The following is a 26,185-nucleotide window of genomic DNA, read 5'->3' as shown; positions in this document are numbered from 1 at the left end:
TTTTTGTGGAGGGATGTTTTATCTTGCCTCTAAGAATGTTAGGAATGTGAAAACTGACCTTGACAGAAGGGTAAAAAATATAGAAGTGCTTGCATAATTGGTGGTTTTATGTGTAGGATTTATTCTAGAGCAGATATAGGTATTTCTGGGGAAATTTAAAAAAATTTTTTTTAAAGATTTTATTTATTTCTTCTGAGAGGCACACACAGAGAGGCAGAGACATAGGCAGAGGGAGAAGCAGATTCCATGCTGGGAGCCCAATGTGGGACTGGATCCTGGGACTCTGGGATCACACCCTGAGGCAAAGGCAGACGCTCAATCACTGAGCCACCCAGGTGTCTCTTAATTTGTTTTATTTTAGAGGCACAGGTAACATCTGGGTGCTTTGGATTTGACATTATGTAAAACTTTTGAAGTATTCATCTGCATGTGACCATATTCTGGGCAACATAGTTATAGCAACTGAAAGAGTCTGGATATGAGGTGTTTTATCCCAGTGTTTTTTTTTTTTTTTAATTTAATTTAATTTTTTATTTTATTTATTTATTCATGATTTTATTTATTTATTCATGATTATTCATGATTATTATTTATTTATTATTTTATTATTTATTTTATTTATTTATTCATGATTTTATTTATTTATTCATGATACACACACAGAGAGAGAGAGAGAGAGAGAGACAGAGAGAGGCAGAAACACAGGCAGAGGGAGAAGCAGGCTCTATGCAGGGAGCCTGACGTGGGACTCAATATCCCATCTCCTGGATCAGGGCCTGGACTGAAGGCGGCGCCAAACCACTGAGTCACCCAGGCTGCCCTATCCCAGTGTTTTTATGAGTGCTGAGATGTGTTAAGATTATCCCTCCTGATTGTTTTTGAGGAGGATATGGTTATTTCTAGGTAGAGCAAATTAAACAGACCTACGTTTTAGCAGCTCAATTTAGTTTTGGGGGGAAGAATTGCCTTAGAACTCCTGTTAAAGATCATTTGGGGGCAGCCCGGGTGGCTCAGTGGTTTAGTGCCACCTTCAGTCCAGGGCGTGATCCTGGAGACCCGGGATTGACTTCGACTTCGGGCTCCCTGAATGGAGCCTGCTTTTCCCTCTGCCTGTCTCTCTCTCTCTCTCTCTCTCTCTGTGTGTGTGTGTGTGTGTGTGTGTGTCTCTATGAATAAATAAATAAAAGCTTTAAAAAAAAAGAGCATTTGGGGAGTGCCTGGGTGGCTCAGTGGTGGCTCAGATCATTTGGAAGCATCATAATCTTGGTAGATGTATGTTTGAGGGACATTTTAAACTGAGTCAATGACTTTTACCCGTGTTTATGAGAAGTAGTGCCATAGGTCAAGGAAAGGTGGAGACAACTGAGAAAGAATAATTGAAAATGTTTATCAGTATTACCATGAATTTGGCTCAGACAAGATAGCACCTTGACAGTCTGTGACAGACTGTTGAACTGGAGCATCAGCCAGTAGGTCTGCTTCATCTCCAGGTCCAGAACCTTGTCCTGATGGATGCAAGCCTGGCACCAAAGCTTTAGCTCATATCCAGCATGGCTGAAGTACTTCCTTTGTTGAGCTTTAAAAATATCCTCACTACAGTTACTTCTTTTCCATTGGATGGTTCCCAGTGTCTGTTGATGATTTGGTCACGTACCTGAATTCTCTCAAGAAATAGCTTGGTATCAGATAAGCATCCGACTCTTGATTTTAGCTCAAGTCGTGATCTTAGGGTTGTGAGATTGAGCCCTGTGTTGGGCTAAGTGCTCAGCAGGGAGTCTGCTTGGGATTCTGTCTCTCTCTCCTTCTGCCCTCCCCTCTGCTCACTTTCACACTCTCTCTCTCTCTCAAATAAATAAATAAATACATGTTTTTTTTTTTTTATGACAACTTTGTCTTTTTTTTTTTTTTTAAAGATTTTATTTATTTATTCGTGAGAGACACAGAGAGAGGCAGAGACGTAGGCAGAGGGAGAAGCAGGCTCCCTACGGGGAGCCCCGTTTGAGATTTGATCCCAAGACGCCAGGATCATGCCCTGAGTCAAAGGCGGATGCTCAACCACCGAGCCACCCAGGCATCCCAATAAATAAAGAAATCTTAAAAAAAAAAAAAAGAAATAGCTCAGTATTTATTGCTGGTTATTAACATCTTTAAAAAGACCTCAGATAACACCAAGTCCAGTACTACCAGGATAGTTTACTTAATGAACTTGATACTTAAATTTGTACATTTGTAATGTACATATTCTTCTGTTAAATGAAGTGAGGGTTTTAAGTCCCATGTAAATTATTTGCCCCAGGAAGCTTGTAATCACTGTGAAAAGACCAGGTAATATTATCATTTTTGACATTTTTAACATTTTAACAGTTCCAGTTATATAAACTGACACAGAAGCTAAAAGCTTATTTTGTTTGGAGAAAAAGTATCAAAAGTAGAACTGACCCTGGAAACATTTCCTTTTAGATCCTTCTAGTAAGAAATCAAAGTAGAAGGAAAATTTGATGGTTCTAGAACACACTTATCAAAGAAATTATGACTATTTGGATATAAAGAGAGGGAGGGTTCACGGCAGTGACATTGAACTTCATCCACGTTTTTTTCTTTTCTTTCCTCTGGCTGTCTTAAATCCATAAATCAGATTGCTTCCACACTGGTGACCAGGAAAGAGAATACATATTTCTATGCTGGGAGATTTCCATAGATTCCCTATACAGCTTAATTCTACTCAGCTGGGAAAAGGTGGTTTTTGGGCTTGGTGCCAGTAGGTAATCCAGAGGCTAGCATGAGAAAAAAAAAATCCTGGTGAAGAGAATGAATTTGATTTCATTTATTTTTTTTACCCATGTCTTTTGGTATATAGTGGTAGAGTTTAAAATAGAATTATTGATTGAGTCTGATGCTTCCCTGCAGCATGGGTCCCTCCCCAGAGCATTTGGGCCCTTGTGCTGAAAAATGCCAATAGGTACGGATGGCATCTTTCATTGATTAGGAATTTATTTTGAATTCCATCACTGGGCATTTATTGGGGGTTCCCTCCCCAGTACATTGCAATCAAACAGCAAATCTTGTTGATTCCACTACCTGTGTATATTCAAAATGTTTATTTCCCTCCCTCTTTTCTGATACCTCCTTTTGCCAAGATGCTATTATCTGAGATAGGAAAAAATGTGAAAGACTTTAAGATAGGCAAAAAGATTAGTGAGAATCCTGTCAACTCAGACCTCTGGGTTATTGGCATTCTCTTATCTTTGAGCAGCTCTACAACTTTGAGAGTTTTAGAAAACAGATAATAATGCAAATGATTCTTATCCATAAAATGCAAAGTAGGTGGAATGCAATTGATTGCTGTCCCTTGGCTAGACCTATTTTTGCATCTGTTGTAAATTTATTTCTGCTTTCCTTTATTGCATATAAACATGTTGTGTTTTGAATTCTCCTTTGGACCGGTTTAACACCTCACTGGTTCTCTTGTCAATTAATGAGTTAAAGTCACATGTGTATGAGAGTCATGATTTTACTGCCTTTTTTTTTTTTTTTTTTTTTTTTTTTACTGAAAGTTATCCCTGAACACGTGGACCACTGTGATAATCTACCAGCTGGTTCTGTTATGCCATGGCATACCCCTTACCTATTCTTTTCTACTTTCTACAGAGTAGCGGAGTGATCTTAAAGTGTAAGTCTCAATAACCTTTCTCTTCAGTTAAATCTTTCAGTGACTGCCCACTGTTCAGGCTTAAAAGGCTCTAAATTGTTGCCACCTCCAATCCACTCCTGATTGCATTTTGCTTTTACTCTTATTCCCTCTTGGTGCTCTAGCCATCATGATGAGCCTACTCATGGCTTCTACCCTTGCTCCTTCTTCCGTCTTTTCTTGGCCAACTCCTTCTCTTTCTTGCCTGAGCTTAAATGTCATTTCCCCAAGATACCTTTTCTGAGCTCCCAGACTAGGGTAAGATATGCATATGCTCTATACTCCATACTCATAATGCATTATCCGCTCATGCACTTATCAGAATTGTGCTTGAAATATTTGCATCTGAAAATATTTGTCTCTCCTCTCCTAAACAGTGGGATGCTCCATGAGTGCAAGGATTGTTTATTTTGTTCATTGGCACCACTTCTGGCATTTAGGAGGCCCTCAGTGAGCATTTATAGACTTGATAGATTAGTGAATGATAGTGACAGAAACATATTTAAGTTCCTAATACTTTATATCTATAAACCAGTTGGAAGTGGTTATATTGGAAAGAGGTAGGAGTAAAGAATTGAGTGCAAAATGGCATAAATGGTGTTACTTCATGGATATGAATATGTTTTGGGAAAAGTTTTCAATTAGCAATAATCGCGCCTCAGATAAACCTCATTGGCTACGATACTGCCACTGAGCGAAGCGATGTATGAATACATTTTGCTGCATTACTTACAAAAAATGAACAAACAAATCTAACTATGCAATTTCCCTATTTACCTGTTTCTTTGGAGTTGCACTGGAAAGATTGTTAAATCACCTTTTGGATTTAATTCATGATTCTCACATTCGCTGCATAGGATTCTTTAAGTAGGATCCTCCTATTAAATTTGGTGTTGAAAAATGAGATTTAAAAGTTAAAATTGGCTCAATTTACTCCTGGATAAGGGATTGGTAAAGCACTTGAGAATATTTAGTAATATGGATCTAAAACCATCTTTTGATTTTTCACTATATCAAGAAAAATGATAGCTAAGACAGCATTCACTATAAATATATATTCTTTTTGCTGCAAATTCTTGTTAATATATTATAGAAATATGCTTTGGAGTTTGGGAATCCTGAGAAGTCACCCAGTGTAGAATAACTTATGGTTGTTGGATTTTAAAAAGTTATGAAGAGCTCAGAAGAAAGTGATTATCTAAAGGTGCTAAGAGTTAGGAAATTTAACACTTATTCCTGGATGTGCTGCTCATTTATTTATGACCTCAGGCAATTTATTAGCCAATTTTTCCAGGTCACTTGATTTTTATTCCTTTAGCTATAAAGCACACTTGATCATAATTACTCCTCATATTGCTAAGAGATATTGAGGCATTATTATGAAACATTATGGAAGATTATAATTACTTAGGAATGCTAAGTTAGGACCCTGTCAGGTAAACCCCACCTGTGGTATCCCTGGTCTGTGCTACACATATATTTTAAAACAGAAATTGCAAAAAAAAGCATTGGCTCATTAAACCCACTTTATTCCATTGTCTGGTGGGTAAAGCTTGAGTGTTTGGTTCCCTCTCATTTTTGAGAGTGTCTGGTTTCGTAGTGGGCTCGTCTCCCAAGGGAGGCAGCGATGGCCTCATTGCTTCACTGTTGGGAACTTTCTTCTGACTCCCAGCCTGCATTTTCTTTGGCTGACTTTCAGAGCTGCTCATCTGGCAGAGCTGAGATGTACAAATTGCAGAAGCTCTTTTATCAGTTTGGTGAGGCGATTCTCAAAAGAGGTTTAACAAATAAAGTTAGGCAGAGAATGTGCAGACTGAAAAATGCTGAACTTCAGTTTGGGCAGATTTCTGCCTTTGCCTTTTTCTTTTTGAAGACAAAGATGAGCCAAGTTTTCATATAAGTTACTAAATTCCAAACTTGAAATTTGAATTGATGGAGCATAAAAGGAAATCTATGAAGCCTTTTTTTTTTTTAAGAAAAAAAAATAGATTTCAATGTGGAGAGCTATTCAAAGGTGTTCCTTTTGGAGACAGTAGGACAGTGCTTGTAGTGTCTCATTGTTTTCTTCTCTTTTTACATTGGAAGTTGATGGTCCCGAAAATGAGAGCAGAAGATGTGTAGGGAGCTTTGTGGAAGATGGGGCAAGAAAAGCAGGCTGTAGATGTTCATCCCTCCTTTTAGTCTTGTGAGGGAGACAACACAGGCTTCCTGTGTGACAATCCGTAGCATCCACAGTAGAGATTTGAGCCTTGAGAGTTACACATTGGGTCCACTGTTGATTTATTTTCATGAACATGAGGACAGCAACTCAATTAATTGTTTTAGACACTGTTAACTGTTCAGCTGATTCCTTAAGAAGTTTCAGTGTATGTTTTCTCACCATTACCCCTAAAAAGCAAACAATAAAATGCACTCTGCATTCCTAAACAGTTCCAAGCTATGTTTTGGCTACATTCTGTAAATTTGGTTCTGTTGTTATTGTTTGCTTTCATTCAATTTGATTTCTTTTGTTTGTATTGGTTCCAAATATTATACTTGCAAAATCATTTTCACCTGGTTACTGTGGTTACAGTAAAAAAAAATTAATATGCTGTGTTTTGTATGTATTGAGTACTTAATAAATGATTTTGACTGAGCCTATTAGTAGTTGTAATTGTTAAGCAAATTTGATAGTATTTGCTGAGTGTTTGTAACTAAGGCTCAGTTTTGAGATTGACCTGCTGAGGGGAAATGCCTTTTCACCTTCTCCCTTCAAAGGGGTGAACAGAGCCAACCTGTACCTTGATTTTCCATTCAGCCTGAGCGACCCTACCGTCCCACATTCAGAAATGGGCTCTGGTTGCTGCACGGGTGGTAGGCCTAAGCCAGTATGGATCAGTGAGCTGTAAGGACAGCATTGTTGAAGAGGTGACAGTTTTGGGGGAAAGAAAGCTTTTTCAGTTAAACAGAGCCAGGAGACACTAGACCCATTTTCAGCTGTACCTGACCTTAGGAATCCTTTAGCTCCAATTGCTACATGTGGTAGTCACCTGCCAACCATGAGTGGAGCCAGATTGGTTGGGGAAGTGGGAGAGTTGATGCTGTTAATTTTGTTTTTATCATCTGTTGCAGAAATAAAAAAAAAATCCTGCCAATAAAAAAAACCCTCTATTTGATAGACTACAGAGCAAACATAATTTATTATTGAGTGTTACTATGAGATTGGGTGAATGCAAACAGTTAGAATGTCTGGACAGAACTTCACACAAATATGCAGTGAAGTCGAAGAAAGAATGATGAACACTTATCTCTTGGAGAGAACAAGTGGATGTACCTTGCCTGGGTCTCTTGTGTATTTTCTCTTGGGAGACTCCAGAGTTACTCTGAAGTCTTTGTTATCTTGAATTAGAAAGCTGGAGTTGGGAGTTTATTTAACTCCTGACCAAAAAGTTGGTCCTGTTGTGTTTTTAAGGAGACACCGTAGGGGGAAAGAAAGGGCAGGGCAGCTGCCTCTCCTTTATTAAATACAGTGTCATTTTATTTACCTTAATATTATCATTATCAGTATCATAATGAATGCCTTGCGCTGGCCCCATGGTAGCCTATCTTTTGAGGAACAGCACTCTCCAAACATTTCTACTGCTTTGCCAGTTGTACATATATGGAATGAGCAGTGTTGTTACAGACCTTGCCTGGTAGGCAAGTGGGATGGGTTTATTCAGCCTGTAGACCTCACCTGGTTGTTTGTTCCTGGATAATGCAATTGGCCCTGCCTCTGGCTGCCAGCTGTGTGAGCTTCATATGTGGTTATTTATCATCTGGATTTATCAGCCCTATCGCAGTTACTTCGCTTACCCAAAATCAAGGTAAAACTTTTTACATGCTGTACGACTTTTGATTCTCAGAAAGATACTATTCGGTTCCACTTGCGTTTTACAGTATTTTTTTTTTTTTTTTAAGGAATCATTGATTTGATTCCTATGTGAATACTGCATAAATCATTGCTCTGTAATGTGTTGCTAGCGTGATGACCTGAGCCATGTTTCTCCAGTTACTCTCCTTCCTTTTCTTTCCTCCCTCCCTCCTAGCTCCAGGCAAGCTTCTAAATGGCATCATTTTCACTTCTTTTCTTTTTTTTTTTAATAAATTAGTTTTTTTATTGGTGTTCAATTTACCAACATACAGAATAACACCCAGTGCTCATCCCGTCAAGTGTCCCCCTCAGTGCCCGTCACCCACTCACCCCCACCCCCCGCCCATTTTTCACTTCTTAAGAACTTGTGCTGACCACCTTGAATTCTTAAAAAGAATGGCCGAGAGCCACATGCTCACTGGTTCTTTGACTGTAGCAATCTTGCTGGCTTTCCTTTGGAAGGTATTTAAAGACCTCCTTAGGCATTTCATTGCACTCATTTTGCTCTCACTCTTCGGGTCGAAAGCAATGCTGCTTTCGTGCTTTCCCTATGGGGAGGAATCATAAAATGGTTACTGACCATCAGAGGTCTTCATTTCATTGGTGAAGCTATAACTTTATAATTGTGATGAGCCTAATTTTATCAGTTTGCTTATTTAATCTTGGCTAGAGATACTATTGTTTGTTGTAATCTGTTATTTATTTTATGCAATAATACATATTACAAAAAATCAGATAGAAGAAATCCAAAGAAAATATTCTTCAACTACATTTAATCCCAACACCAAGAGAAAAAGCATAACATTTTTGTTACAAAAACTTTAAAAAATATATTCATACATAAACATAATTAACCAAAATGGCATTGTTAATGGTGCTTACTGATAGATTTACTGACTCTTTAAAAAATGAAGAATTACAAGAGCTAAAAGGATGCTACATTTGCATCAGTGCTAAGATTTGGGATTCATAAATGAAAGATTCTGTTTTTAAAAATATTAAAAGAAATGTTAATTTGCTTTTTTCTTTTGAATTTTGAAAATAACCAAACCTTTGCCAAAAACAATCAAAAAGAATAAAAGAGAGGGATGCTAAGCTTATAATATGTTATCAGAGGCTGGGGACATTAGCTTAATTTCAGATGAATCTTAGAAGAATGCAAATATGTCATGGTATATATGGTATATATGCTATATAGTATATGTTTATATATGTGAATACCATGTATATCCAAGAATACGATACACACACACACACACACACACACACACACACACACAGTAAACAGTGGGAATAGTAACTGAATTGCATTGGCTGCCTCAAATCCTATTTTGAGAATAGAGCATAAACAAATAACAGAATAGCTCAACAGTGTCAAAGAGCCCAAATTTATTATTTGTTTCTAAGATACCATATGAGATGTTAGTTGTGAAAGCATTTAAAAACTTTTGTTTTCACTCATCTTATTATGCTCAGTTGTAACTTAATTATTTATAATGAGATTAGGTAAATCATAGGACAAATTCTATCTGTGTACTGTATCTGTTGGTACAAATTTGGCAGAAGCACACTAGCTCAGGAGTCCCTCTTAATGTGCTCAGCATGCTGTGTTGATACTGGTTTTGTTTACGTCTACATTCTGAGGGCCTTGAAAGCAAGCCTTGCATTTGTCAGCCTCGGGTGGTCAGTGTCAACCCAGCACCCCAGGGAGAAGGCACTGATCAGTCTTCCAGATGGAAAATCCAAGTTTCAATTCTCTCTCTGGTTGATTGGTTGTTGGTATACATAATTAGCACTTTTGCCCTTTTAAGAACTCCAAACTGCACTTCCTAAATTTTACTTTCTTATTCAATCTTCTGCAGATTTTTAAAAATTTCTTTTAGCACTAGTGCTGTTGCTGAAAAACTTGGCCTCTGTGATGGACATAACTGTGATTTGGGAGTATCGAAGAAGGAGGAAAAAAAGACAGTGTCAGATTAGAGACAGGGTGGGGACCTGAACCCAGAGGATCTTTTACTTGGAGTTTGGATAGTCCAAACTTTCATGGGAGTCCTTTGCCTATAATTAGAGTTATTCTAGCTCTTCTGCAGAAGCAAAGGGATCATTTAGGCTAGTCCTGCAGGAGCCATGATGACAAGGGGAAGTGGTTACGTTTGAAATGTGTGTTTGGAGGTAGAAACATGAGGTGGGGAGTGAGTGGGGGAAAAAAAAGGATATGAAGCAACTACTTTGTGTTTTGGTTTGAGCCATTAATGACTGCTGGTGTTTTGTATTAAGTCATGTTATTGATGTTATAGCATGTATTAATACATGTATTAAGTCTTTGGATGGTGTGGTGTCTGTGTGTGTGTGCATGTGTGTGTCTGTCCTTTCCACAGAGTTTGTCAATTCCTCAGAGGACTCACTGTTGACTAAACTTACATCTCGCCTCTGTGTGGTTATGTCCTGCATGGAGATTGCTAATCGGTCGCCCTATGATCTGGTATGCCTGTGGACACAATTTGTTGATAGGCACCATGTTTTCGGAAACTACAAATATCAGGAGATTACACAGATAAATAGAGATTTCCAGATTCTTTTTTAAAATTTATTTATTTATTTATTTATTTATTTATTTATTTATTTATTATAGTCAGAGAGAGAGAGAGAGAGAGAGAGAGAGAGGCAGAGACACAGGCAGAGGGAGAAGCAGCTCCATGCACCGGGAGCCCGATGTGGGATTCGATCCCGGGTCTCCAGGATTGCGCCCTGGGCCAAAGGCAGGTGCCAAACAGCTCCGCCACCCAGGGATCCCGAGATTTCCAGATTCTTTTGAAAAACCAGAAGTCTTGCCAACAATGAGCTGGGATTCCTGCATGGCTGCCGGTGGCTGGAAGTGAGCACTGGCTGTCACTGCCAGCCTTTGGGCTGATTTCTCTGGGTGTGATAGAGCCCATCGGGTTTGCTTCATGCAGTTGTCCTGTCACATGTTGCCATCAGTATTCTCTGCCGCTGCCCTCCAGCAGCCCCTGGCTGCTCCTCATGCATTGTGATGACAGTTTGCTTCTATCCTCTGACACTCTTAAATCCAGAAGCTTCTGTGTCCCAGCTGCTGGTATTAATGCTGGTCCCTCTTGTCACAATGGTGGGGTTAAAGCTAGTGTCAGGAGAGTGCACAGAAGTACAGGGCAAGAGGGTTGGAGGAGGAAGTTGCCAGTGCTAGTTACTTGTAGCATCTGTCATCTGGACTCATATAATGTTGCTTTTTCAATTTTTTAAGGTTAAGTGTGACCCACAACTTATCTATGTTCCAAGTCCAAGATTGTTCGTTTGTACTATTTTGTGTTTATTGGAAAACTATGAGAACCCTCTCTTGTGAATAAGGAGGGTGGCCTGAACTTGGCATTTCTGCAGGGCCAAGCACAAAGGGGGTATTTACCAGATATTTGTCTGATTGAATTATTAAACTGTATTTTCTCTGTCAGAGAAGTCTCTGCAAATGTGTCTTTGCAAAAAAAATTAAAAATCTAAATAAGAGATTGACTGTCAGGATGAATCAGTTTTTAATTTTATTCAATGATGACCTCTGACATTTCCAAACAGTTTCCAGGGTGGGCCCCATGTTAAAGCTGTGTGCTTGGGAAAAAACTGTCTTCATTTTGAGTTCATTTAAATCTGATATATATTTTGTTGCTTTCTTTGGGAAGTCATTAAATATAATTTCCTGTATTCTATCCCTGATCAATTAAGTATTTTCTTCCTTGTATGTCACACTCTCATCCTCTTGTAATTTTATTGACAGCTTAGTACAAACTTTGAGAATATGCATTTGGAACCAGATTCTGTAGCATTAGATCCTGGTTCTTCCCCTCTCACTTGTCACGTTACCTCTCTCTTGTTTCCCTACTTTTAAATGTTATTATCAAGAAATAATGAATATAGGGATCCCTGGGTGGCGCAGCGGTTTAACGCCTGCCTTTGGCACAGGGCGCGATCCTGGAGACCCGGGATCGAATCCCACGTCGGGCTCCCGGTGCATGGAGCCTGCTTCTCCCTCTGCCTGTGTCTCTGCCTCTCTCTCTCTCTCTCTCTGTGACTATCATAAATAAATAAAAAAAATTAAAAAAAAAAGAAATAATGAATACATGTAACTAATACATCTAAATCTCTCTAAATCTCTTAGAACATATCTAAGTGGTTGCTATTACTCTGCCTAAGAACATTTCATGTTTCCACTGCCTGTTTTTGTATGGTCCACAAGCTAGGAATGGTTTTGACATTTTTAGGTGGTTGCAAATAATAAAGAATAGAATTATTTCATGACACATGGATATTATATGAGATTTAAATTTCAGAGTTGACAAGGTTTTATTGGAATATAGTCATCATTATGATTGGCTCATTTGTTTCTATATTGTCTAGGCTGCTTTCATATGACAATAAGATTGAGTAGTTTTGATAGAGACCACCTGGCCAGCAATGCCTAAACTAGGCATTCTCTGGATCTTTACAACAGAAAATTTCCAACCTCACCTTATAGGGCACAGAGCACTGAATAATTGTATGTGCAGGTGTTACTGTCTTGGGTGGTAAGTGGAACTTGCTCTTTGGCAGAGTCTGGTTCTTTCCATCTGTATATGGGACATTCCTAAGTTGTATTTGTCAGGAATACATAATATTTTGCAGTGACTGGCCATGTGTGTGGTGAGTTTGGGTATGTGTTTTCTGTGTAAGCTTTGAACCACGGTTTTGGGTTCATATGAGCCCAGGTACCTTTTTTTACTTTGTCCAGTGAGGAGATTCACAGGTTGTGTTTTCCTCTCCTTGGCTATCCTGCAGGTGTAGTCCTTTTGAGGATTCTCAGTAGGAATATATACTGATAACACCATCACTGGCATGGGGTTAGAGAGTGTTGGAGAAAGGGACACAACACAAAACACGTTTTTTTCCTGATTGCCATTAACATTCATCTGAAATTTGGAAACAGAATAAAGAAATTGTGTTGCTGTTACTGTAGGGTTTTGTTTGTTTAATGTTTTTAAAGAAAGTAAGGGCACTGGTTATACTGTGTGAATGATTGACTTCTAGAAGGACAGGACCCTGCCTGGGTCATGTTTGTTTCAACAGAATGCTCCACAGGGAGCCTTTCTTAAGGTTTGTTGCTCAGTAAACCAAGAACTAGACAAGCGAGAGAGGAAAAGAGTATCTCATCTAGAGAAATTGATGCTACTTCTTAAGGCCTCCTACTTTGCCGTCCAACAAACAGTGGAACTTAGGGAAGAATCTAGTGAGTTTGCTGTTGAATTATGGCTTGTCTCATGGTACAGACCTATGGCACAGTGTGGTGTGCTCCAGTATTATCATGTTCATGATTTTGGAATGGGATATATCTCTCCAGGTCAGCATATTAGTGAATTTGGGACTTAAAAGATCTTCCTCTTTGAATTGACACTAATGTGTACTCCAGCTCAGAATCGCTTTTACATTCTTGCCTGGGATGAAGTACTTATTTGCTTTTTTCATCCTTTCAGATATTGTTGAAATTTTATGGCACATTTATGGCAGTAGAAACACTAAAGTTATGCTCCTAAAATGAATGATAATATCAAACATTTATTGAACATCTGTCATTTTAGTTCTTAACAGATGGGCAAATAGATGTGGAAGGGCCAAGTAACTTGCCCAAAGTTACAGGGTCATGGCCATTCATAATTATTTGTTTTTTTTTTAAAGATTATATTTATTCATTCATGAGAGACATAGAGAGAGGCAGAGACATAGGTGGAGGGAGAAGCAGGCGGGGAGCTTGATGTGGGACTCCATCCCAGGACCCTGGGATCACGCCCTGAGCCGAAGGCAGATGCTCAACCACTGAGCCACCTAGTTGCCCCATAATTATTTGTTGTATGGACTAATATTTATATTTATATTATGTTGGTTTATGTTTTTTTTATTTATTTGAAAATGGATAGTGGATTTGAGAAGACATTATTTAGCAACACTTGTTATCAGTAATTTTTAAGATCCTTTTTATGCCTAGATATATCCCTCTTTGCTTCTCGCATGAGCTTTATCTATATTCTTGTCTTTTCACTCTCAGAGCAGAGTTATTCATCTGTCCCTGAAAGGGAATCTGATTATTTGGTGGTTAGTTCTCTAAAGTATATTCGGGTTTAGAGAGGAGTAGAGATAGTAGATGATGAAGGCCGCTTCTTCCCTTTGCTTTTACTGATGGCAGGTAGGAAGTCTCAATGTACAAAGAGCTCTTCCTTGCTCTGCCTCCTGAAATATCACCTTCAGACCCTTAGGCCATACCTCCCCCATCATGCAAATCAGTTTTTATTATGATTGATGGACATAATCCATGTGTCCCTGACACCGTCACTGCTCACCAGAATGGCAGGTGGGACTAGAAAAGCAGCTTTGTTTCAGACACAAATAAGTCATAGTTTATTTTTTGACTGATTCTGTGGTGAAAACTTTACCCTACTTCTCCTCGTGTAGAGCGTGTGAACTATTGAAAAGCCATGCTAGTCATCATTAGTTGACAATACTTTATACTGAATTAAAAATGTAAAAAATCAGGAGAAGAGAAAGAATGGAAAAGACTGAGTTTTAGGAAACCTCAGAATGGCTCCCTTCACCATCCTCCATTTCAAGCATGAGCTTGTGGGGAAGGGCCAGAGGGAGAGGGAGAAAATTTTCTCTCAAGCAGATTTCCCTGAACTTGGAGCCTGACACCAGCTCCATCTCAGGATTCCATGGCCCTGAGATCATGATTTGAACCAAGAATCAGAAGCTTAAACAGTTGAGCCACCCAGGTGCCCCTATGTTTTTTTAAAGTGAAAAGTGAAGATGATGAAATAGTTGTCAGTTATAAAATATCTTTATAATTGACAGAACTAGAACTATTAATCTCTCTGGAGATTTCATATTAAAGAGGCATAATTTGATAGTGATGTCACATTTATTACATTGTGCTTTATAGTTGTCTAGACATTTTCACATAATTTTATTTATTGGATTTTTAGCCTGTGATTTAGAGGAAGGTTAAGCAGTTGATTTAGGTTTACCAGTTTAATTCCAGTTAATGATCAAACTGGAATTAAAACTGAGGCTTCCTGATTTCCTGTGTAGTAATCATCCTTTTGCATACAGCCATCATATTACATAGGATCTGCCTGCCTGTCAGTGGCTATGATTTTCTGGCATCAGACACTAGGATATGTTGGTCAGTGTAAATTGATGCTATTTATCAATCGGGGGATGAGAGTTTAGGAATTCTATAAGCTTTGCCATTCAAAATACTGGACTGGTACCTCACTTTAGACACAGAGCCTAATATGTCATAATTGTTTAGAATTTATAGCTAGAAGAATAGGTGTAGCACCAGAGAGCTGAAATTGTGGACAAAATAACCTGTTCCCGTAATGGAAATGCCACAAGATGCCATCATACGGTGAATGCAAAGTGTAGTAATGGAATGAGAGAATCTGCACACTTTTCATTGGCCTCTGCACTCGGGTGCTATATGCTCATTTACATTTTCAGTGCATCTTTTTATCATTCTTTCTCAGGAATATACACCATAGTCAAGGCATATGGACATTAACTATAGGTTTATTTACTCCTTTTGTAAGAAATAATGCAATTTATATAAGGAATAATGCAATTTATAGCATTCAGCTTAAAGCATTCGTGTTGGATTTCAGAGTTCTCTGTATTACATTTCTTTCCATACAAGGCAAAGCTGAATAATTGCTGCCCATCCAGACTTTTAATTGGAAAAAAAAACCCAAAACCACTCATTTATTTGCCACATATGTATGGAATTTCTGCTGCTGAAGAAACTGATAATTTACTTTTTCTTTTATAGAGTGGAAAACCACCCATCAATGATATGTTCACAGACCTCAAAGATGGAAGGAAGCTCCTGGATCTTCTGGAAGGCCTCACAGGAACATCACTGGTGAGAGGAGTCTTCTTTGAGAACCAGGCTAATGGAGTGTCTTCTCATCATTACTGATACTTGAAGACTCTCTGGGGGGTACTTACAATGTAAAGGCCCAAATAGGAACATTTTTAAAAAAGGTGTTTCAATGAATCTTTGATAGTGTAATATTGAAGCTTTTATAGAGGCCTCTATTTTTTATCAAAGGTAAAACTATTTATTATACTTATTGCTCTCAGAAAGCACAGGAGAGAATTACAGAGAAGAATAGATATGGAAAATGGGCATATGGTTTTGATATGAGTAGGTATGTTGATATATGATATCATATATGGTATGGTATTAGTTGATATCATATTAGAAAATAATTTTTTGTTTTCTTAGATGTTAGTTATAGAAAACATATTCAAATGTTATTTATTTATTTTTAAAAATTTTTATTTATTTGACAGAGAGCATGCACACATTCACACAAGTTGGGGGAGAGGCAGAGGGAGAGGGAGAAGCAGGCTCCTCTTGGAGCAGGGAGCCAGACATGGGGCTCCATCCTGGGGCCCTGAGATCATGACCTGAGCTAAAGACCGCTGCTTAACTGACTGAGCCACCCAGGCACCCCTAAAATGTTATTTAATAAACTCTTGGAGAGTTGTTAAAAGCTATGACATTGGGATCCCTTGGTGGTGCAGCGGTTTGGCGCCTGCCTTTGGCCCAGGGCACGATCCTGGAGACCTGGGATTGAATCCCACATCGGGCTCCCGGTGCATGGAGCCTGCTTCTCCCTCTGCCTGTGTCTCTGCCTCTCTTTCTCTCTCTGTGTGACTATCATAAATAAATAAAAATTTAAAAAAAAGCTATGACATTTATTTTTATGGAGTTTTTCAGTATTCTCTCTCTCTTTTTTTTTTTTTCATCAAGCCCAACTCTATTACTTTACATGCAAGGTGCTTTGTTCTTACACAGAAATAACTCCGCTAATGTAGAGGATGCATTTTATGGGTACAAACTTTTCTTTTAAAGATTTTATTTATTTATTCATAGAGACAGAGAGAGAGAGAGGCAGAGAGAGAAGCAGGCATCATACAGAGAGCCTGACGTGGGACTCCAGGGTCTCCAGGATCACACCCTGGGCTGCAGGTGGTGCTAAACCGTGTGCCACTGGGGCTGCCCACAAACTTTAATACTAGAGGTAGAACTACTATAAAAGGTATAAAGAAATCCACTCCTGAAGATTCCTTTCTTGCCGAAGCGTGAGGTGTTATACTCTGCATTTTGCCTTCCAGATGGTGGGGAGGTACCTGTTGGAGAGGCTGATCCCTCTCTCAGATAAGATTCCCTGGCCAGTGAGGCAGAAAGGAACCTCCCAGATCACCTTGCCCCAGATGGCTCTTCCTGCCTTCCCAGTGGGCTTTTTTGTAATGCTACCTGGAATCTGGGATAGTGCCTCTGAATCCTCCCTGCTATCTCAGGATGTTAGTGGGATAATTTGCATTCTGTCAACATTAGCTTTCCTGGTGGCCCAAGAAACCAGCCAGAGCTCTTGGCAGAGAGGGGCTCTGCACGCCGAGCTGTTCTGTGTACATCTCAGTGTCTGTATTTGTTGGCAACGTGGAGAGTTCTGTCTCATTTGATTTCATGTTTTGTTTTCTAGCCAAAGGAACGTGGTTCCACAAGGGTACATGCTTTAAATAATGTCAACAGAGTGCTGCAGGTTTTGCATCAGAATAATGTAAGTGTGCATTGTGACTTTGGGGTTCTTTGGTACGATCAGTATTATTTATTGTCAAACCAGCCACCTGCTCTGTGCATTGTCATCAACTGAGTTTTGGAAACATTTTTCTTATAAGTATTGAGCCTTTTCTGTAAGTGGAGGAATAGTCATCCTTTTTCTGATTACTTTATTGATCTATTGTATAAATAATACATTTCTGAGATTTAGGTTTACCTGATTCTCTAAAGTGAAATTTCTTTTATTCACTTATATTGCTGTCCAAAGGTGCCAAAACAAAATCTTGACTTCTATGGCAAAATTGTCTTATGAGTTTATTTTTTCATTTTTTTATTTTAATAGGTGGATTTAGTGAATATAGGAGGAACTGACATTGTAGATGGAAATCACAAACTGACTTTGGGATTACTTTGGAGCATCATTTTGCACTGGCAGGTGGGGAAATTTTCAATTACTTCTTAATAGAAATTGAAAATGTATCATTTGTGTGTTAGTTTCTTAGGGTTGCCATCACAAGGTACCACAACCCGTGTGTCTTCAACAACACAAATTAATTTTCTCACAGTTTTTGAGGCTAGAAATCTGAGATCAGTGTGTTAGCAAGGTTTCTTTTGAGGCTTCCCTCCTTGGTTTGTGTATCTATAATGGTTAATTAATGGAATATTCCTTATTTAAGGACATGATAGCAGCAACTGTTTTAAGTTCTAGACAGCATGGTTTCTTTGAACAGGTAAAAGATGTCATGAAAGATGTCATGTCAGACCTGCAGCAGACAAACAGTGAGAAGATCCTACTGAGCTGGGTGCGCCAGTCTACTAGGCCGTACAGCCAGGTCAACGTCCTCAACTTCACCACCAGCTGGACAGATGGACTGGCCTTTAATGCTGTGCTGCACCGACATAAGTGAGATATGATCCTACTTAGATGTGGGCCTTACAAATTTGTATCTCCTCTCTGTCTCTCCCTTACTACCCTGACTAAAGCCCCCTCCCCACTACCACCACTCTTCTCTCTGCACACCCTTAAACATTAAGAAAAGAAACATTATGGAAGAAAATATCCACTGAGTCATTATTTCCGTAGGACTTAAATGCCACAGTGCAGTGTCCACAGTTTCTCCTACATATTTATAAGTTTAAAAAATGTAAAATAATTCACATGTTCAGTCCCACTCATTCAGCATGAACCAGTAATATATACAAGGAATTCTGTTAAGTTTTCATTCTCATACTGAAAGGGAAACTAGAGATTCAGTGCAATCTCAGTTAAATAAAGACAATTGATTTTTTTTTTTTTTTTTTTTTTTGTGAAACACGTAATTATTCAAAAGACTAGAGGCCCAAGAAGAGCCAGGACATTCCTGAAGAAGAACCAGATTGAAGTACCTTCTGAACAGATGTAAAATTATTTATGAAGCTATATTTATTAAGACTATATATGTAGTACTAAAAATAAATACAATATAATAATGGTCTGAGTCATGTGAAATTGCCAACATTTTACCGTTTTGACAATAAGAATGGCAGTTGCATATAGATCAGCCTAACAGAGTAAAGAACTCAGAAATAACTCCATCCTGATATACCCCTGAGCTGATGTTGCAGATGAGCAGATGAATAGATAGTATGGGACAACTGGTTACTCATATGTAAATAAGTAAATTGGATCCTTACCTCATATACCCAGAAGTAAATTCTAGATGCATCAAGATTTAAATGTGAAAGGCAAAATTTATTATATGTAAATTATTTATTTTTTCAAGTTCTATTTCCTAGAGGCTTTTTTGCTGATATATAAAAAATGCAATTGACTTTTCTATGTCTTAGATCTAGAAACTTTTTAAATTTTTCCAAATTTTCCAAAAATGTTTCTGTAAGGGTTTTTTTGTAGACTATCTATGAATCATAATAGTTTCTTCTGTCCTTTTTTCTTCTCTTCCCCACTCATTTATGCTTAGTCCTTCAATACAATATTGATTTGAATTACTGATAGTGAGCTGAATGTTTTGTTTTACATAATGGAGCGGTTTCATTGTTTACCCCAAGACTGCTATTTGCTGTAGCTTTTTTTCATACACGTTTTATCTAGCTAAAGAATTCCCACTCCCAAGTATCTTCTACTTTTCCCTTATCAGTTTAAGAGGATTGGCCTCTCTTCCTAGCTGGTTTAGAGATGTTATTGAAGAACTTGAATTTTAGCCAAAACTTTTCCCTATTACTTAATTGGATTAGCAAGTATGTGTGGAGTGCTTTCTATATGCTGGATACAGAGCACACAGCAGAGAACAAAACAAGCAAAAATCCCAGTCCTCCTGGAATCTCCATTCAAATAGAAGGAGGAAGACAATTAAAAAAAAGATAATGTAGGTGATATAGCATATAGAAATGGTAAACATGCTGAAGAAAAATATATTAGGTAAGAGTGCAGGAGGTACCTGGCATGTTGGAAGTCAGTGGGTGCAGTGGAATGAGTAAGAGGAATATGGAGATGAAGTAGAGGAGGAACTGAGTGTGGGAGTAGGGCAGGCAAAGCCCAGAAATTAAGTGGTCTAAGATGGAAGAACAGATAGAGTTCAAAGAAAATGATCAACTTTTGGGTAAGTCAGAGCAACAATAATATCCAGTTTGCTGGATTAAAAGAACATCAAGATAGAAAGGAAATATTATATAATAGTAGTATGGAGGGGGATGATTGGTGAGAAGTTCTCTCAGGGCTTTGTTGTAGGAATCTCATGTAAGCAGATCAGAGCTGGATTTTCTTTTCTGCTAATCTTGGTCTTTCAGTTGGATAATTTAGTCCATTAGCATTGATTGTAATAATTGATGTATTTAGGTTCATTTTGTACCTCTTGTTTTAAGCTTCTCATTTCTTTCAACTTTTCTGTATCCTTTTTCTTTGTTGTCTTATATGGATAGGTTCTTTTTTTTTTTTTTTTTTTTCTATTTGGGAATAATTTAGACCATATTTAATCTTTCTGTGGTTACTTCATAAATTTTATTTTATTTTTTTTACTTCATAAATTTTAATAGGTGTACTGAACCAACACAAGAAACTTAGAATGTTTTACCTATTGTTTTCATATTGTAAATTACTTTAAAAATATATTTAACAAGTTTTTAAGATATAAAAGATAAACATTTCTTCGTTTAAACTTACAAGTAAAAGTAAAATAACCTAAAACTGAAATGTATTAAATTATAACAATGACTACTTTTGTTCACATATTTCATTTTCATTCAGTTTTATTTGTGTTATAATTTCAGACCTGATCTCTTCAGCTGGGATAGAGTTGTCAAAATGTCCCCAATTGAGAGACTTGAACATGCCTTCAGCAAAGCTCAAACTTATTTGGGAATTGAAAAGCTGTTAGATCCTGAAGGTACTGTTCAGTGTTTAATTTATTTTTCTTTTTTCGTTTTTTAAGATTTTATTTATTTATTCATGAGAGACAGAGAGAGAGAGAGGCAGAGACACAGGCAGAGTGAGAAGCAGGCTCCATGCAGGGAGCCCAACGTGGGACTTGATCCCTGGTCTCCAGGATCACGCCCTGGGCTGAAGGCAGGCGCTAAACCGCTGAGCCACCCGGGCTGCCCCAGTGTTTAATTTCAACCTTGATTTTGCTGTGCAATTTTGAATACTTGGAAAATAGGTTTTTTTTTTTCCTTTTTAGAAAAAATAATGAGGATTGTGGAGTGTTTTTTCTTTTGGATTATGGTGCAAGACATTTTATTGCAGACCAGCTATTAGTACTATTGTACTTAATTTGTAGGATAGTTTGGGAGGAAATTGAATTACATCATTCATTGGAAAATAGTTACTTGATATAAGCATAAGATTTAAAGGTTTAGGAAAACATAATTATTAGAGAAACAGTTCAATCTTGGGTTATTTAATTAAAATGCATTTTTATCTGATCTTCTTGCATACGATGTGAAAACTTTAGTTACAGATGTTACAGAGTTGAATTCTAGACTTATTTTCATTTATTTATGAGAGACACACACACAGAGAGAGGCAGAGACACAGGCAGAGGGAGAAGCAGGCTCCACGCAGGGAGGCCATCCTGGGACTCCATCCCGGGTCTCCCGGATCACGCCCTGGACTGACAGTGGCGCTAAACCGCTGAGCCACCCAGGCTGCCCTAGACTTATTTTCATATTATAAATGATGTCTGTGTCATCTTAAATGGTAGCTAATCTGAACATTTTGGGGAAGCTTTTAGGGAAGATTTTTAAGAAATGGGCTACTGAACGAAATAAATAATCTTTACCTTTGTCCCTTTTATTATTATTTGAAATAGAAATTTACTGAGCTCGGGTATTGGAAAGATTATATGCTGGTATTATTTATGGGTATTGAGAGTAGTTCTTTTATAGCTAATATTGAGCAATTCACTTATTTTGGACATCTAATTTAAGCTGTTTCTTCTTTCCTTCCACTTTTAGATGTTGCCGTTCAACTTCCTGACAAGAAATCCATAATTATGTATTTAACATCTTTGTTTGAGGTGCTTCCTCAGCAAGTCACTCTAGATGCCATCCGTGAAGTAGAGACACTCCCACGGAAATATAAGAAAGAATGTGAAGAAGGAGAGATTAGTATACAGGTACAGGTCGATTTTTATTAAAAAAGTTTGACTTACTATATTTGTTTTCTCTTAGGTATTAGATAAAAACACTGTCAGAGGATTCTCTTCTTGACTGAGAACATCTTGGGTTCTCAGCTTACATAGGCATAAGAAATTCTGTTTATCAGCACGCTGTCATTTATCACATGCATATAATGGAAAACTGTAGTTCAACTGATTTTGAGAAGGAACATACATTATTTCACATAGTAAGGCTGGAGTTAGAGTCCAGGACTATGAGCATGCTGCTGCACGATAGGCTTAAGAACCTAAATTTTCCCATCATCTGTTCATTTTATCTTTGTTGTCATGTGCCGAAGAAGATGGTTTTCCTGCATTAGCCTAGTTTTGTTCTAACTGCTGATCTTCCTTTTTCTTTTTTTTTTTTTTTTGCCACTGGAAAAAAAAAAAGATTTTTATCATTATTCTCACAAAGACTATCAAAATACAAGCTTTATTTCCTCTTTCATTTAAGAGGAGTAATTGACAATTGACTGCTAGGCTAGTTTTTCGATTAAAGGCTTCTAGTAGTTTTATTCATCAGAATATATTTGGGAGGAGATATAAAGTCATGAATTTTTCTTCCTGAAATATTGTGTTTTGAATCAATCTGTATTTTCTTACTCTGTTTTAGTCTAACTACTTCTCTCAATTCATATAATAAGAGAATCTTAACAGTTGAATGAGACCTTAAAAAGTCATTCGGAAAAAAAAAAAAGTCATTCGGTCCAACAATGTAGCAACCTAGCAACTAAGGGATACATATGGATTTCAAAATGATAAGAAATACATTTTAGAAAGGAAAGGCAGAAAGCATGGGCTTGGAAGCTCAAAATTTATTCCTGTTACTGTTTGTTTTGAGTTGCTTACTTACCTTTTCAACCACAGCGTTAGCTGAAAAATCTGGATAAAGCCACCTACTTTTAAAGGTAAATCAAGGCACCTAACAGTGATATTGATAGACACTCAATAGGCAGCAGCTATCATCATTGTAACTTTTCCTTCTAAATTTGTTTTGGCATTGCCATTTATTCTCATTGAACAAGTTCTTTTTTAAAAAACGTTAGTTAATTCTCATATAATGACATTGGTTTGAATTGACATAGCACTTATTTTTCATATTCCAAGGCTCAGAGAACTTATTATTTCAGATATTCTTTGGGTAGTAGGTGCCAATCCTTTTATGTTCTCCATTTAAAAAAATAGCATGATTTACAGAAAAAGAAAATAACTTATTGAAGGAAAGAGGGCAAGAGATGGCAGATTATTTTTTTAATTTTTATTTAAAAGATTTTATTTATTCATGAGAGACACAGGGAGAGAGGCAGAGACATAGGGGGAGAAGCAGTCTCCCTGTGGGGAGCCTGATGCAGGACTTGATCGCAGATTCCGGGATCACTACTTGAGCCCAAAGGCAGATGCTCAACCACTGAGCCGCTCAGGTGTCCTGAGATGGGCCAGATTCAAGCTGGTTGCTTGATTTTTGTCTCTCAATTTCCTTTTTTGTGAAAAAAGTACAGGACTCTTCAGTAGTTTTGAAAAATCCAGTGATATTGAGGAAAAGCCCCAATGTTTTATAATTGACTGAAAAAAATGCTGAGAAGCATTTGTCTTGAGTAGCATAGCTATTATCCTTTATTAATGATGTACCCTGCTGCTAAGTGACTCAGATAATCTTCTAAGGTTGCCTTTTGGTTTTAAAATCGTTTCGTTATGGGATCAGGGTTCCTTTTGTTAGAAAGATAGTATATTTTACTTTGTACAATTAAGGCCATTCTTAAAAAGGAAGGAAATTTCATTTGCCTTTTAGGATATGTAGATAAAATAATCATTTCTGTTTGGTGCTCAGGATTACATGAGAAGAATTGCAGAAGCCATTTGCTGTTTGATTAAGAGCAAGTATATGAACATTAAGCTCTTCATTTTCATACTTTCATTAATGCTGTAGAGGCTGAATTAGGTTAATTGAAAAAATAAAATGTGACCAAGTTTTAATCATCTACTCTTTGATAGAGTTTGCCACCCACTACTTCCCAGCGATCGCTGATAGCCAGCCTTCCTCTCTGGCTTTTCCTACAAACATATGCCGTAGAGCATTAGGTGGTCAGCAAATATTTCCTGCCTTTCTCTGTAGATCAAAATTTCAGTTGAAGGTCTCATCTCGTGTTTGAATTAATACCCTCTGAACATTTGCAGCTAAATGACATCTTCCATCTTACCTCTAATGGATCCTAGTGCCTATCTAAGTGACTGTTGGCTGGTCACTGACTGTCCTTGTTCTCAGATGTCCTCATTGTAGTCTAGAAGTTTGGTACTAAATGATCCAGAGTTATTTTGTCTCCATAGGCCCTACCTCATTTTTCCTTTCTCTGTCTTTGGCACCATCTGTGTCTTAATTATCCAGTGTTTTGTCTGTCTGCTCCCTGATTGATTTTTTTTAACTCCTGTATATGGCTTACCAGGTCTGTTTGACTCTTCCACCAAAATGTCTTTGGTGTATGTTTTCTTTCTGTTCCAACCTTCATACTAATTAAAGGCTTCATCTTTTCTTTTCGTTTACAAGACCCAGACTACCTCTGCAGTTCATCTCAGGCCACTGCACTGTAGTCATGGTGGACATTGCCTCTCCTTCCCCAAGACTTTGTTCACGTGGATTCCTGTCTATGAAATGTTCCTCCACCTACTATTTATGTGGCAAGCTTTCCTGTCTTTTCTATTTCAATGGGGCTTTTTCAGAGAAGTCTTCCCTGAAATCCAACCCCATACACATAACACATATACACACATGCACACACACTATTTCTTGCTGTCACAGTATTTTTGTAAACTCTGTTAAGAATTTTAAACTATTTCTTGAGCGCATTGGGAAAACAACAAAAGATTTTAAGCAGGGAAGTCTTTTGATGTGATTACGTTTTCCAAAGATGCTTCTGCTCTTCTGTGACAAGTGGATTGCAGAGATGGGAATGTGGGTAACAGTGGTTAGCAGGCAGTTGAGCTCTGATAACAGACATTGGTTTTTGTGGAGATGGAAGGTTCTGGATGGATTTGAGGTAGATTTTGAAGGTAGGGATTGCTTATACATTAAATATGGGGGGTGAAAGAAAGAGAAACCAAGGCGGGTTCCCTAGTTTGTAGCTGGAGGAATTAAGTGCCCTCCCAAGGGGGATGAAGGAGACTGCTGAGGCAAAGTATACAGAAAAGAAAAAGGAGCCTGGAACTTAATTTTGAGGAGATGTATTACTTAGAGGTTGACAAATACTATTTAACCAAGAGGAAAGCCAATGTGGTGTTACTGATGCAGGGAAAAGAGACCCTGAAGACCGTAGGGAGTAGTCAGCCATGTGGAAGAAACATAGGGTGATCAGATCTCTGGGTTTGCTTGGAATAGTTCTGGCTTATGTGGGTAGTCTAGCACCATTATTACCAAAAATGTTCTTGTTTGTTGGTTAATTACATGGTCACTCTAAAGATGATGATAGAAAAATTAATTTTTCAATGGGAAGGTTATTGGTGACATTGGCCAAAGCCTTTTCAGGTGAGTAATGAGGACCAAAACCAAACTGGAGTAAAAGAAAATGTTATCAAAACATAGGTGCAAAATACATGAGGATTTCATATATTGTTCTCTATACATTTTGCATGTTTGAAACAAGTACAAATTGTGGATGAGAGGTAATAAAGTGGAGGCAGGCTGCACACAAATTTTAAAGAAGTTTTGTTCTGAATAGGAACCGATGAGTGAGAGAGTGAGTTGGTTTGGTTATAAGATGCTAAGGTATATGAGAAAATACTGCTTTGCTTAGAAAGAGCTTGAGATAATTTTATTGCATGGGTCCTCAAAAAAAGGCCAGTAAGTAAAGTCAAGGGCTGTTGGCCTCGAAATACAAAGTCATACACCCACCTGGATGTGTGGCTGTGTTTCAGTGTCTAAAATGCAATGCTAAATGCAATTTAGTAAAACTGGGGGTCAAAGCAGAGTCCCAGTCTCTATTTTTCTTTAAATTATATCCATCCTTCAAAGCCTGACATGTTCCAGACTCACTATATAACTTTCCTGTTATAGCCCTTAGTGAACTCAAATAGCATCCCTTGTTGGATCCATGGAATGTATCACTTTGCTAATAGCCATTTTATTTTTGTTCAGAAGTGATTCAACTACGTTAGAATTTCCTTGAGTACAGAATCCATGAGTGCATTCTACTTTTGTACTCTTTGCCTTCCTGGCACTCTTAATAAATGCTTCCTGCTGAGCTCATGGCATTGCTTGCCCAGCTTCTGAGAACTGGATGAATGCCCGAGTCATGGTAGTACCTCCCTTA

General features: G+C 37.9%; 1 protein-coding gene and 1 pseudogene across 9 annotated transcripts in view; one reads left to right on the top strand and one right to left on the bottom strand.

The window, feature by feature from the left end:
• Nucleotides 1-26,185, top strand: part of UTRN (utrophin) — a 497,326-nt gene that overhangs the window by 107,110 nt on the left and 364,031 nt on the right. For all 9 annotated transcript variants that reach the window (XM_025997956.2, XM_072719084.1, XM_025997957.2 and 6 more), the window contains 6 exons: nt 15,436-15,528; nt 17,159-17,236; nt 17,579-17,671; nt 17,967-18,139; nt 20,500-20,615; nt 21,682-21,842. In XM_025997956.2, the coding sequence (XP_025853741.2) occupies nt 15,436-15,528; nt 17,159-17,236; nt 17,579-17,671; nt 17,967-18,139; nt 20,500-20,615; nt 21,682-21,842 (714 nt within the window). The remainder of the gene's footprint in view (nt 1-15,435; nt 15,529-17,158; nt 17,237-17,578; nt 17,672-17,966; nt 18,140-20,499; nt 20,616-21,681; nt 21,843-26,185) is intronic.
• On the bottom strand, nt 4,262-4,390 carry LOC112919548 (U4 spliceosomal RNA; annotated as a pseudogene).

This window comes from Vulpes vulpes, chromosome 1 (assembly GCF_048418805.1).
Source record: "Vulpes vulpes isolate BD-2025 chromosome 1, VulVul3, whole genome shotgun sequence".
Classification (NCBI taxonomy): domain Eukaryota; kingdom Metazoa; phylum Chordata; class Mammalia; order Carnivora; family Canidae; genus Vulpes; species Vulpes vulpes.
Note: the sequence above shows the minus strand (reverse complement) of the source record. Positions and strands in the feature narration are given on the sequence as shown.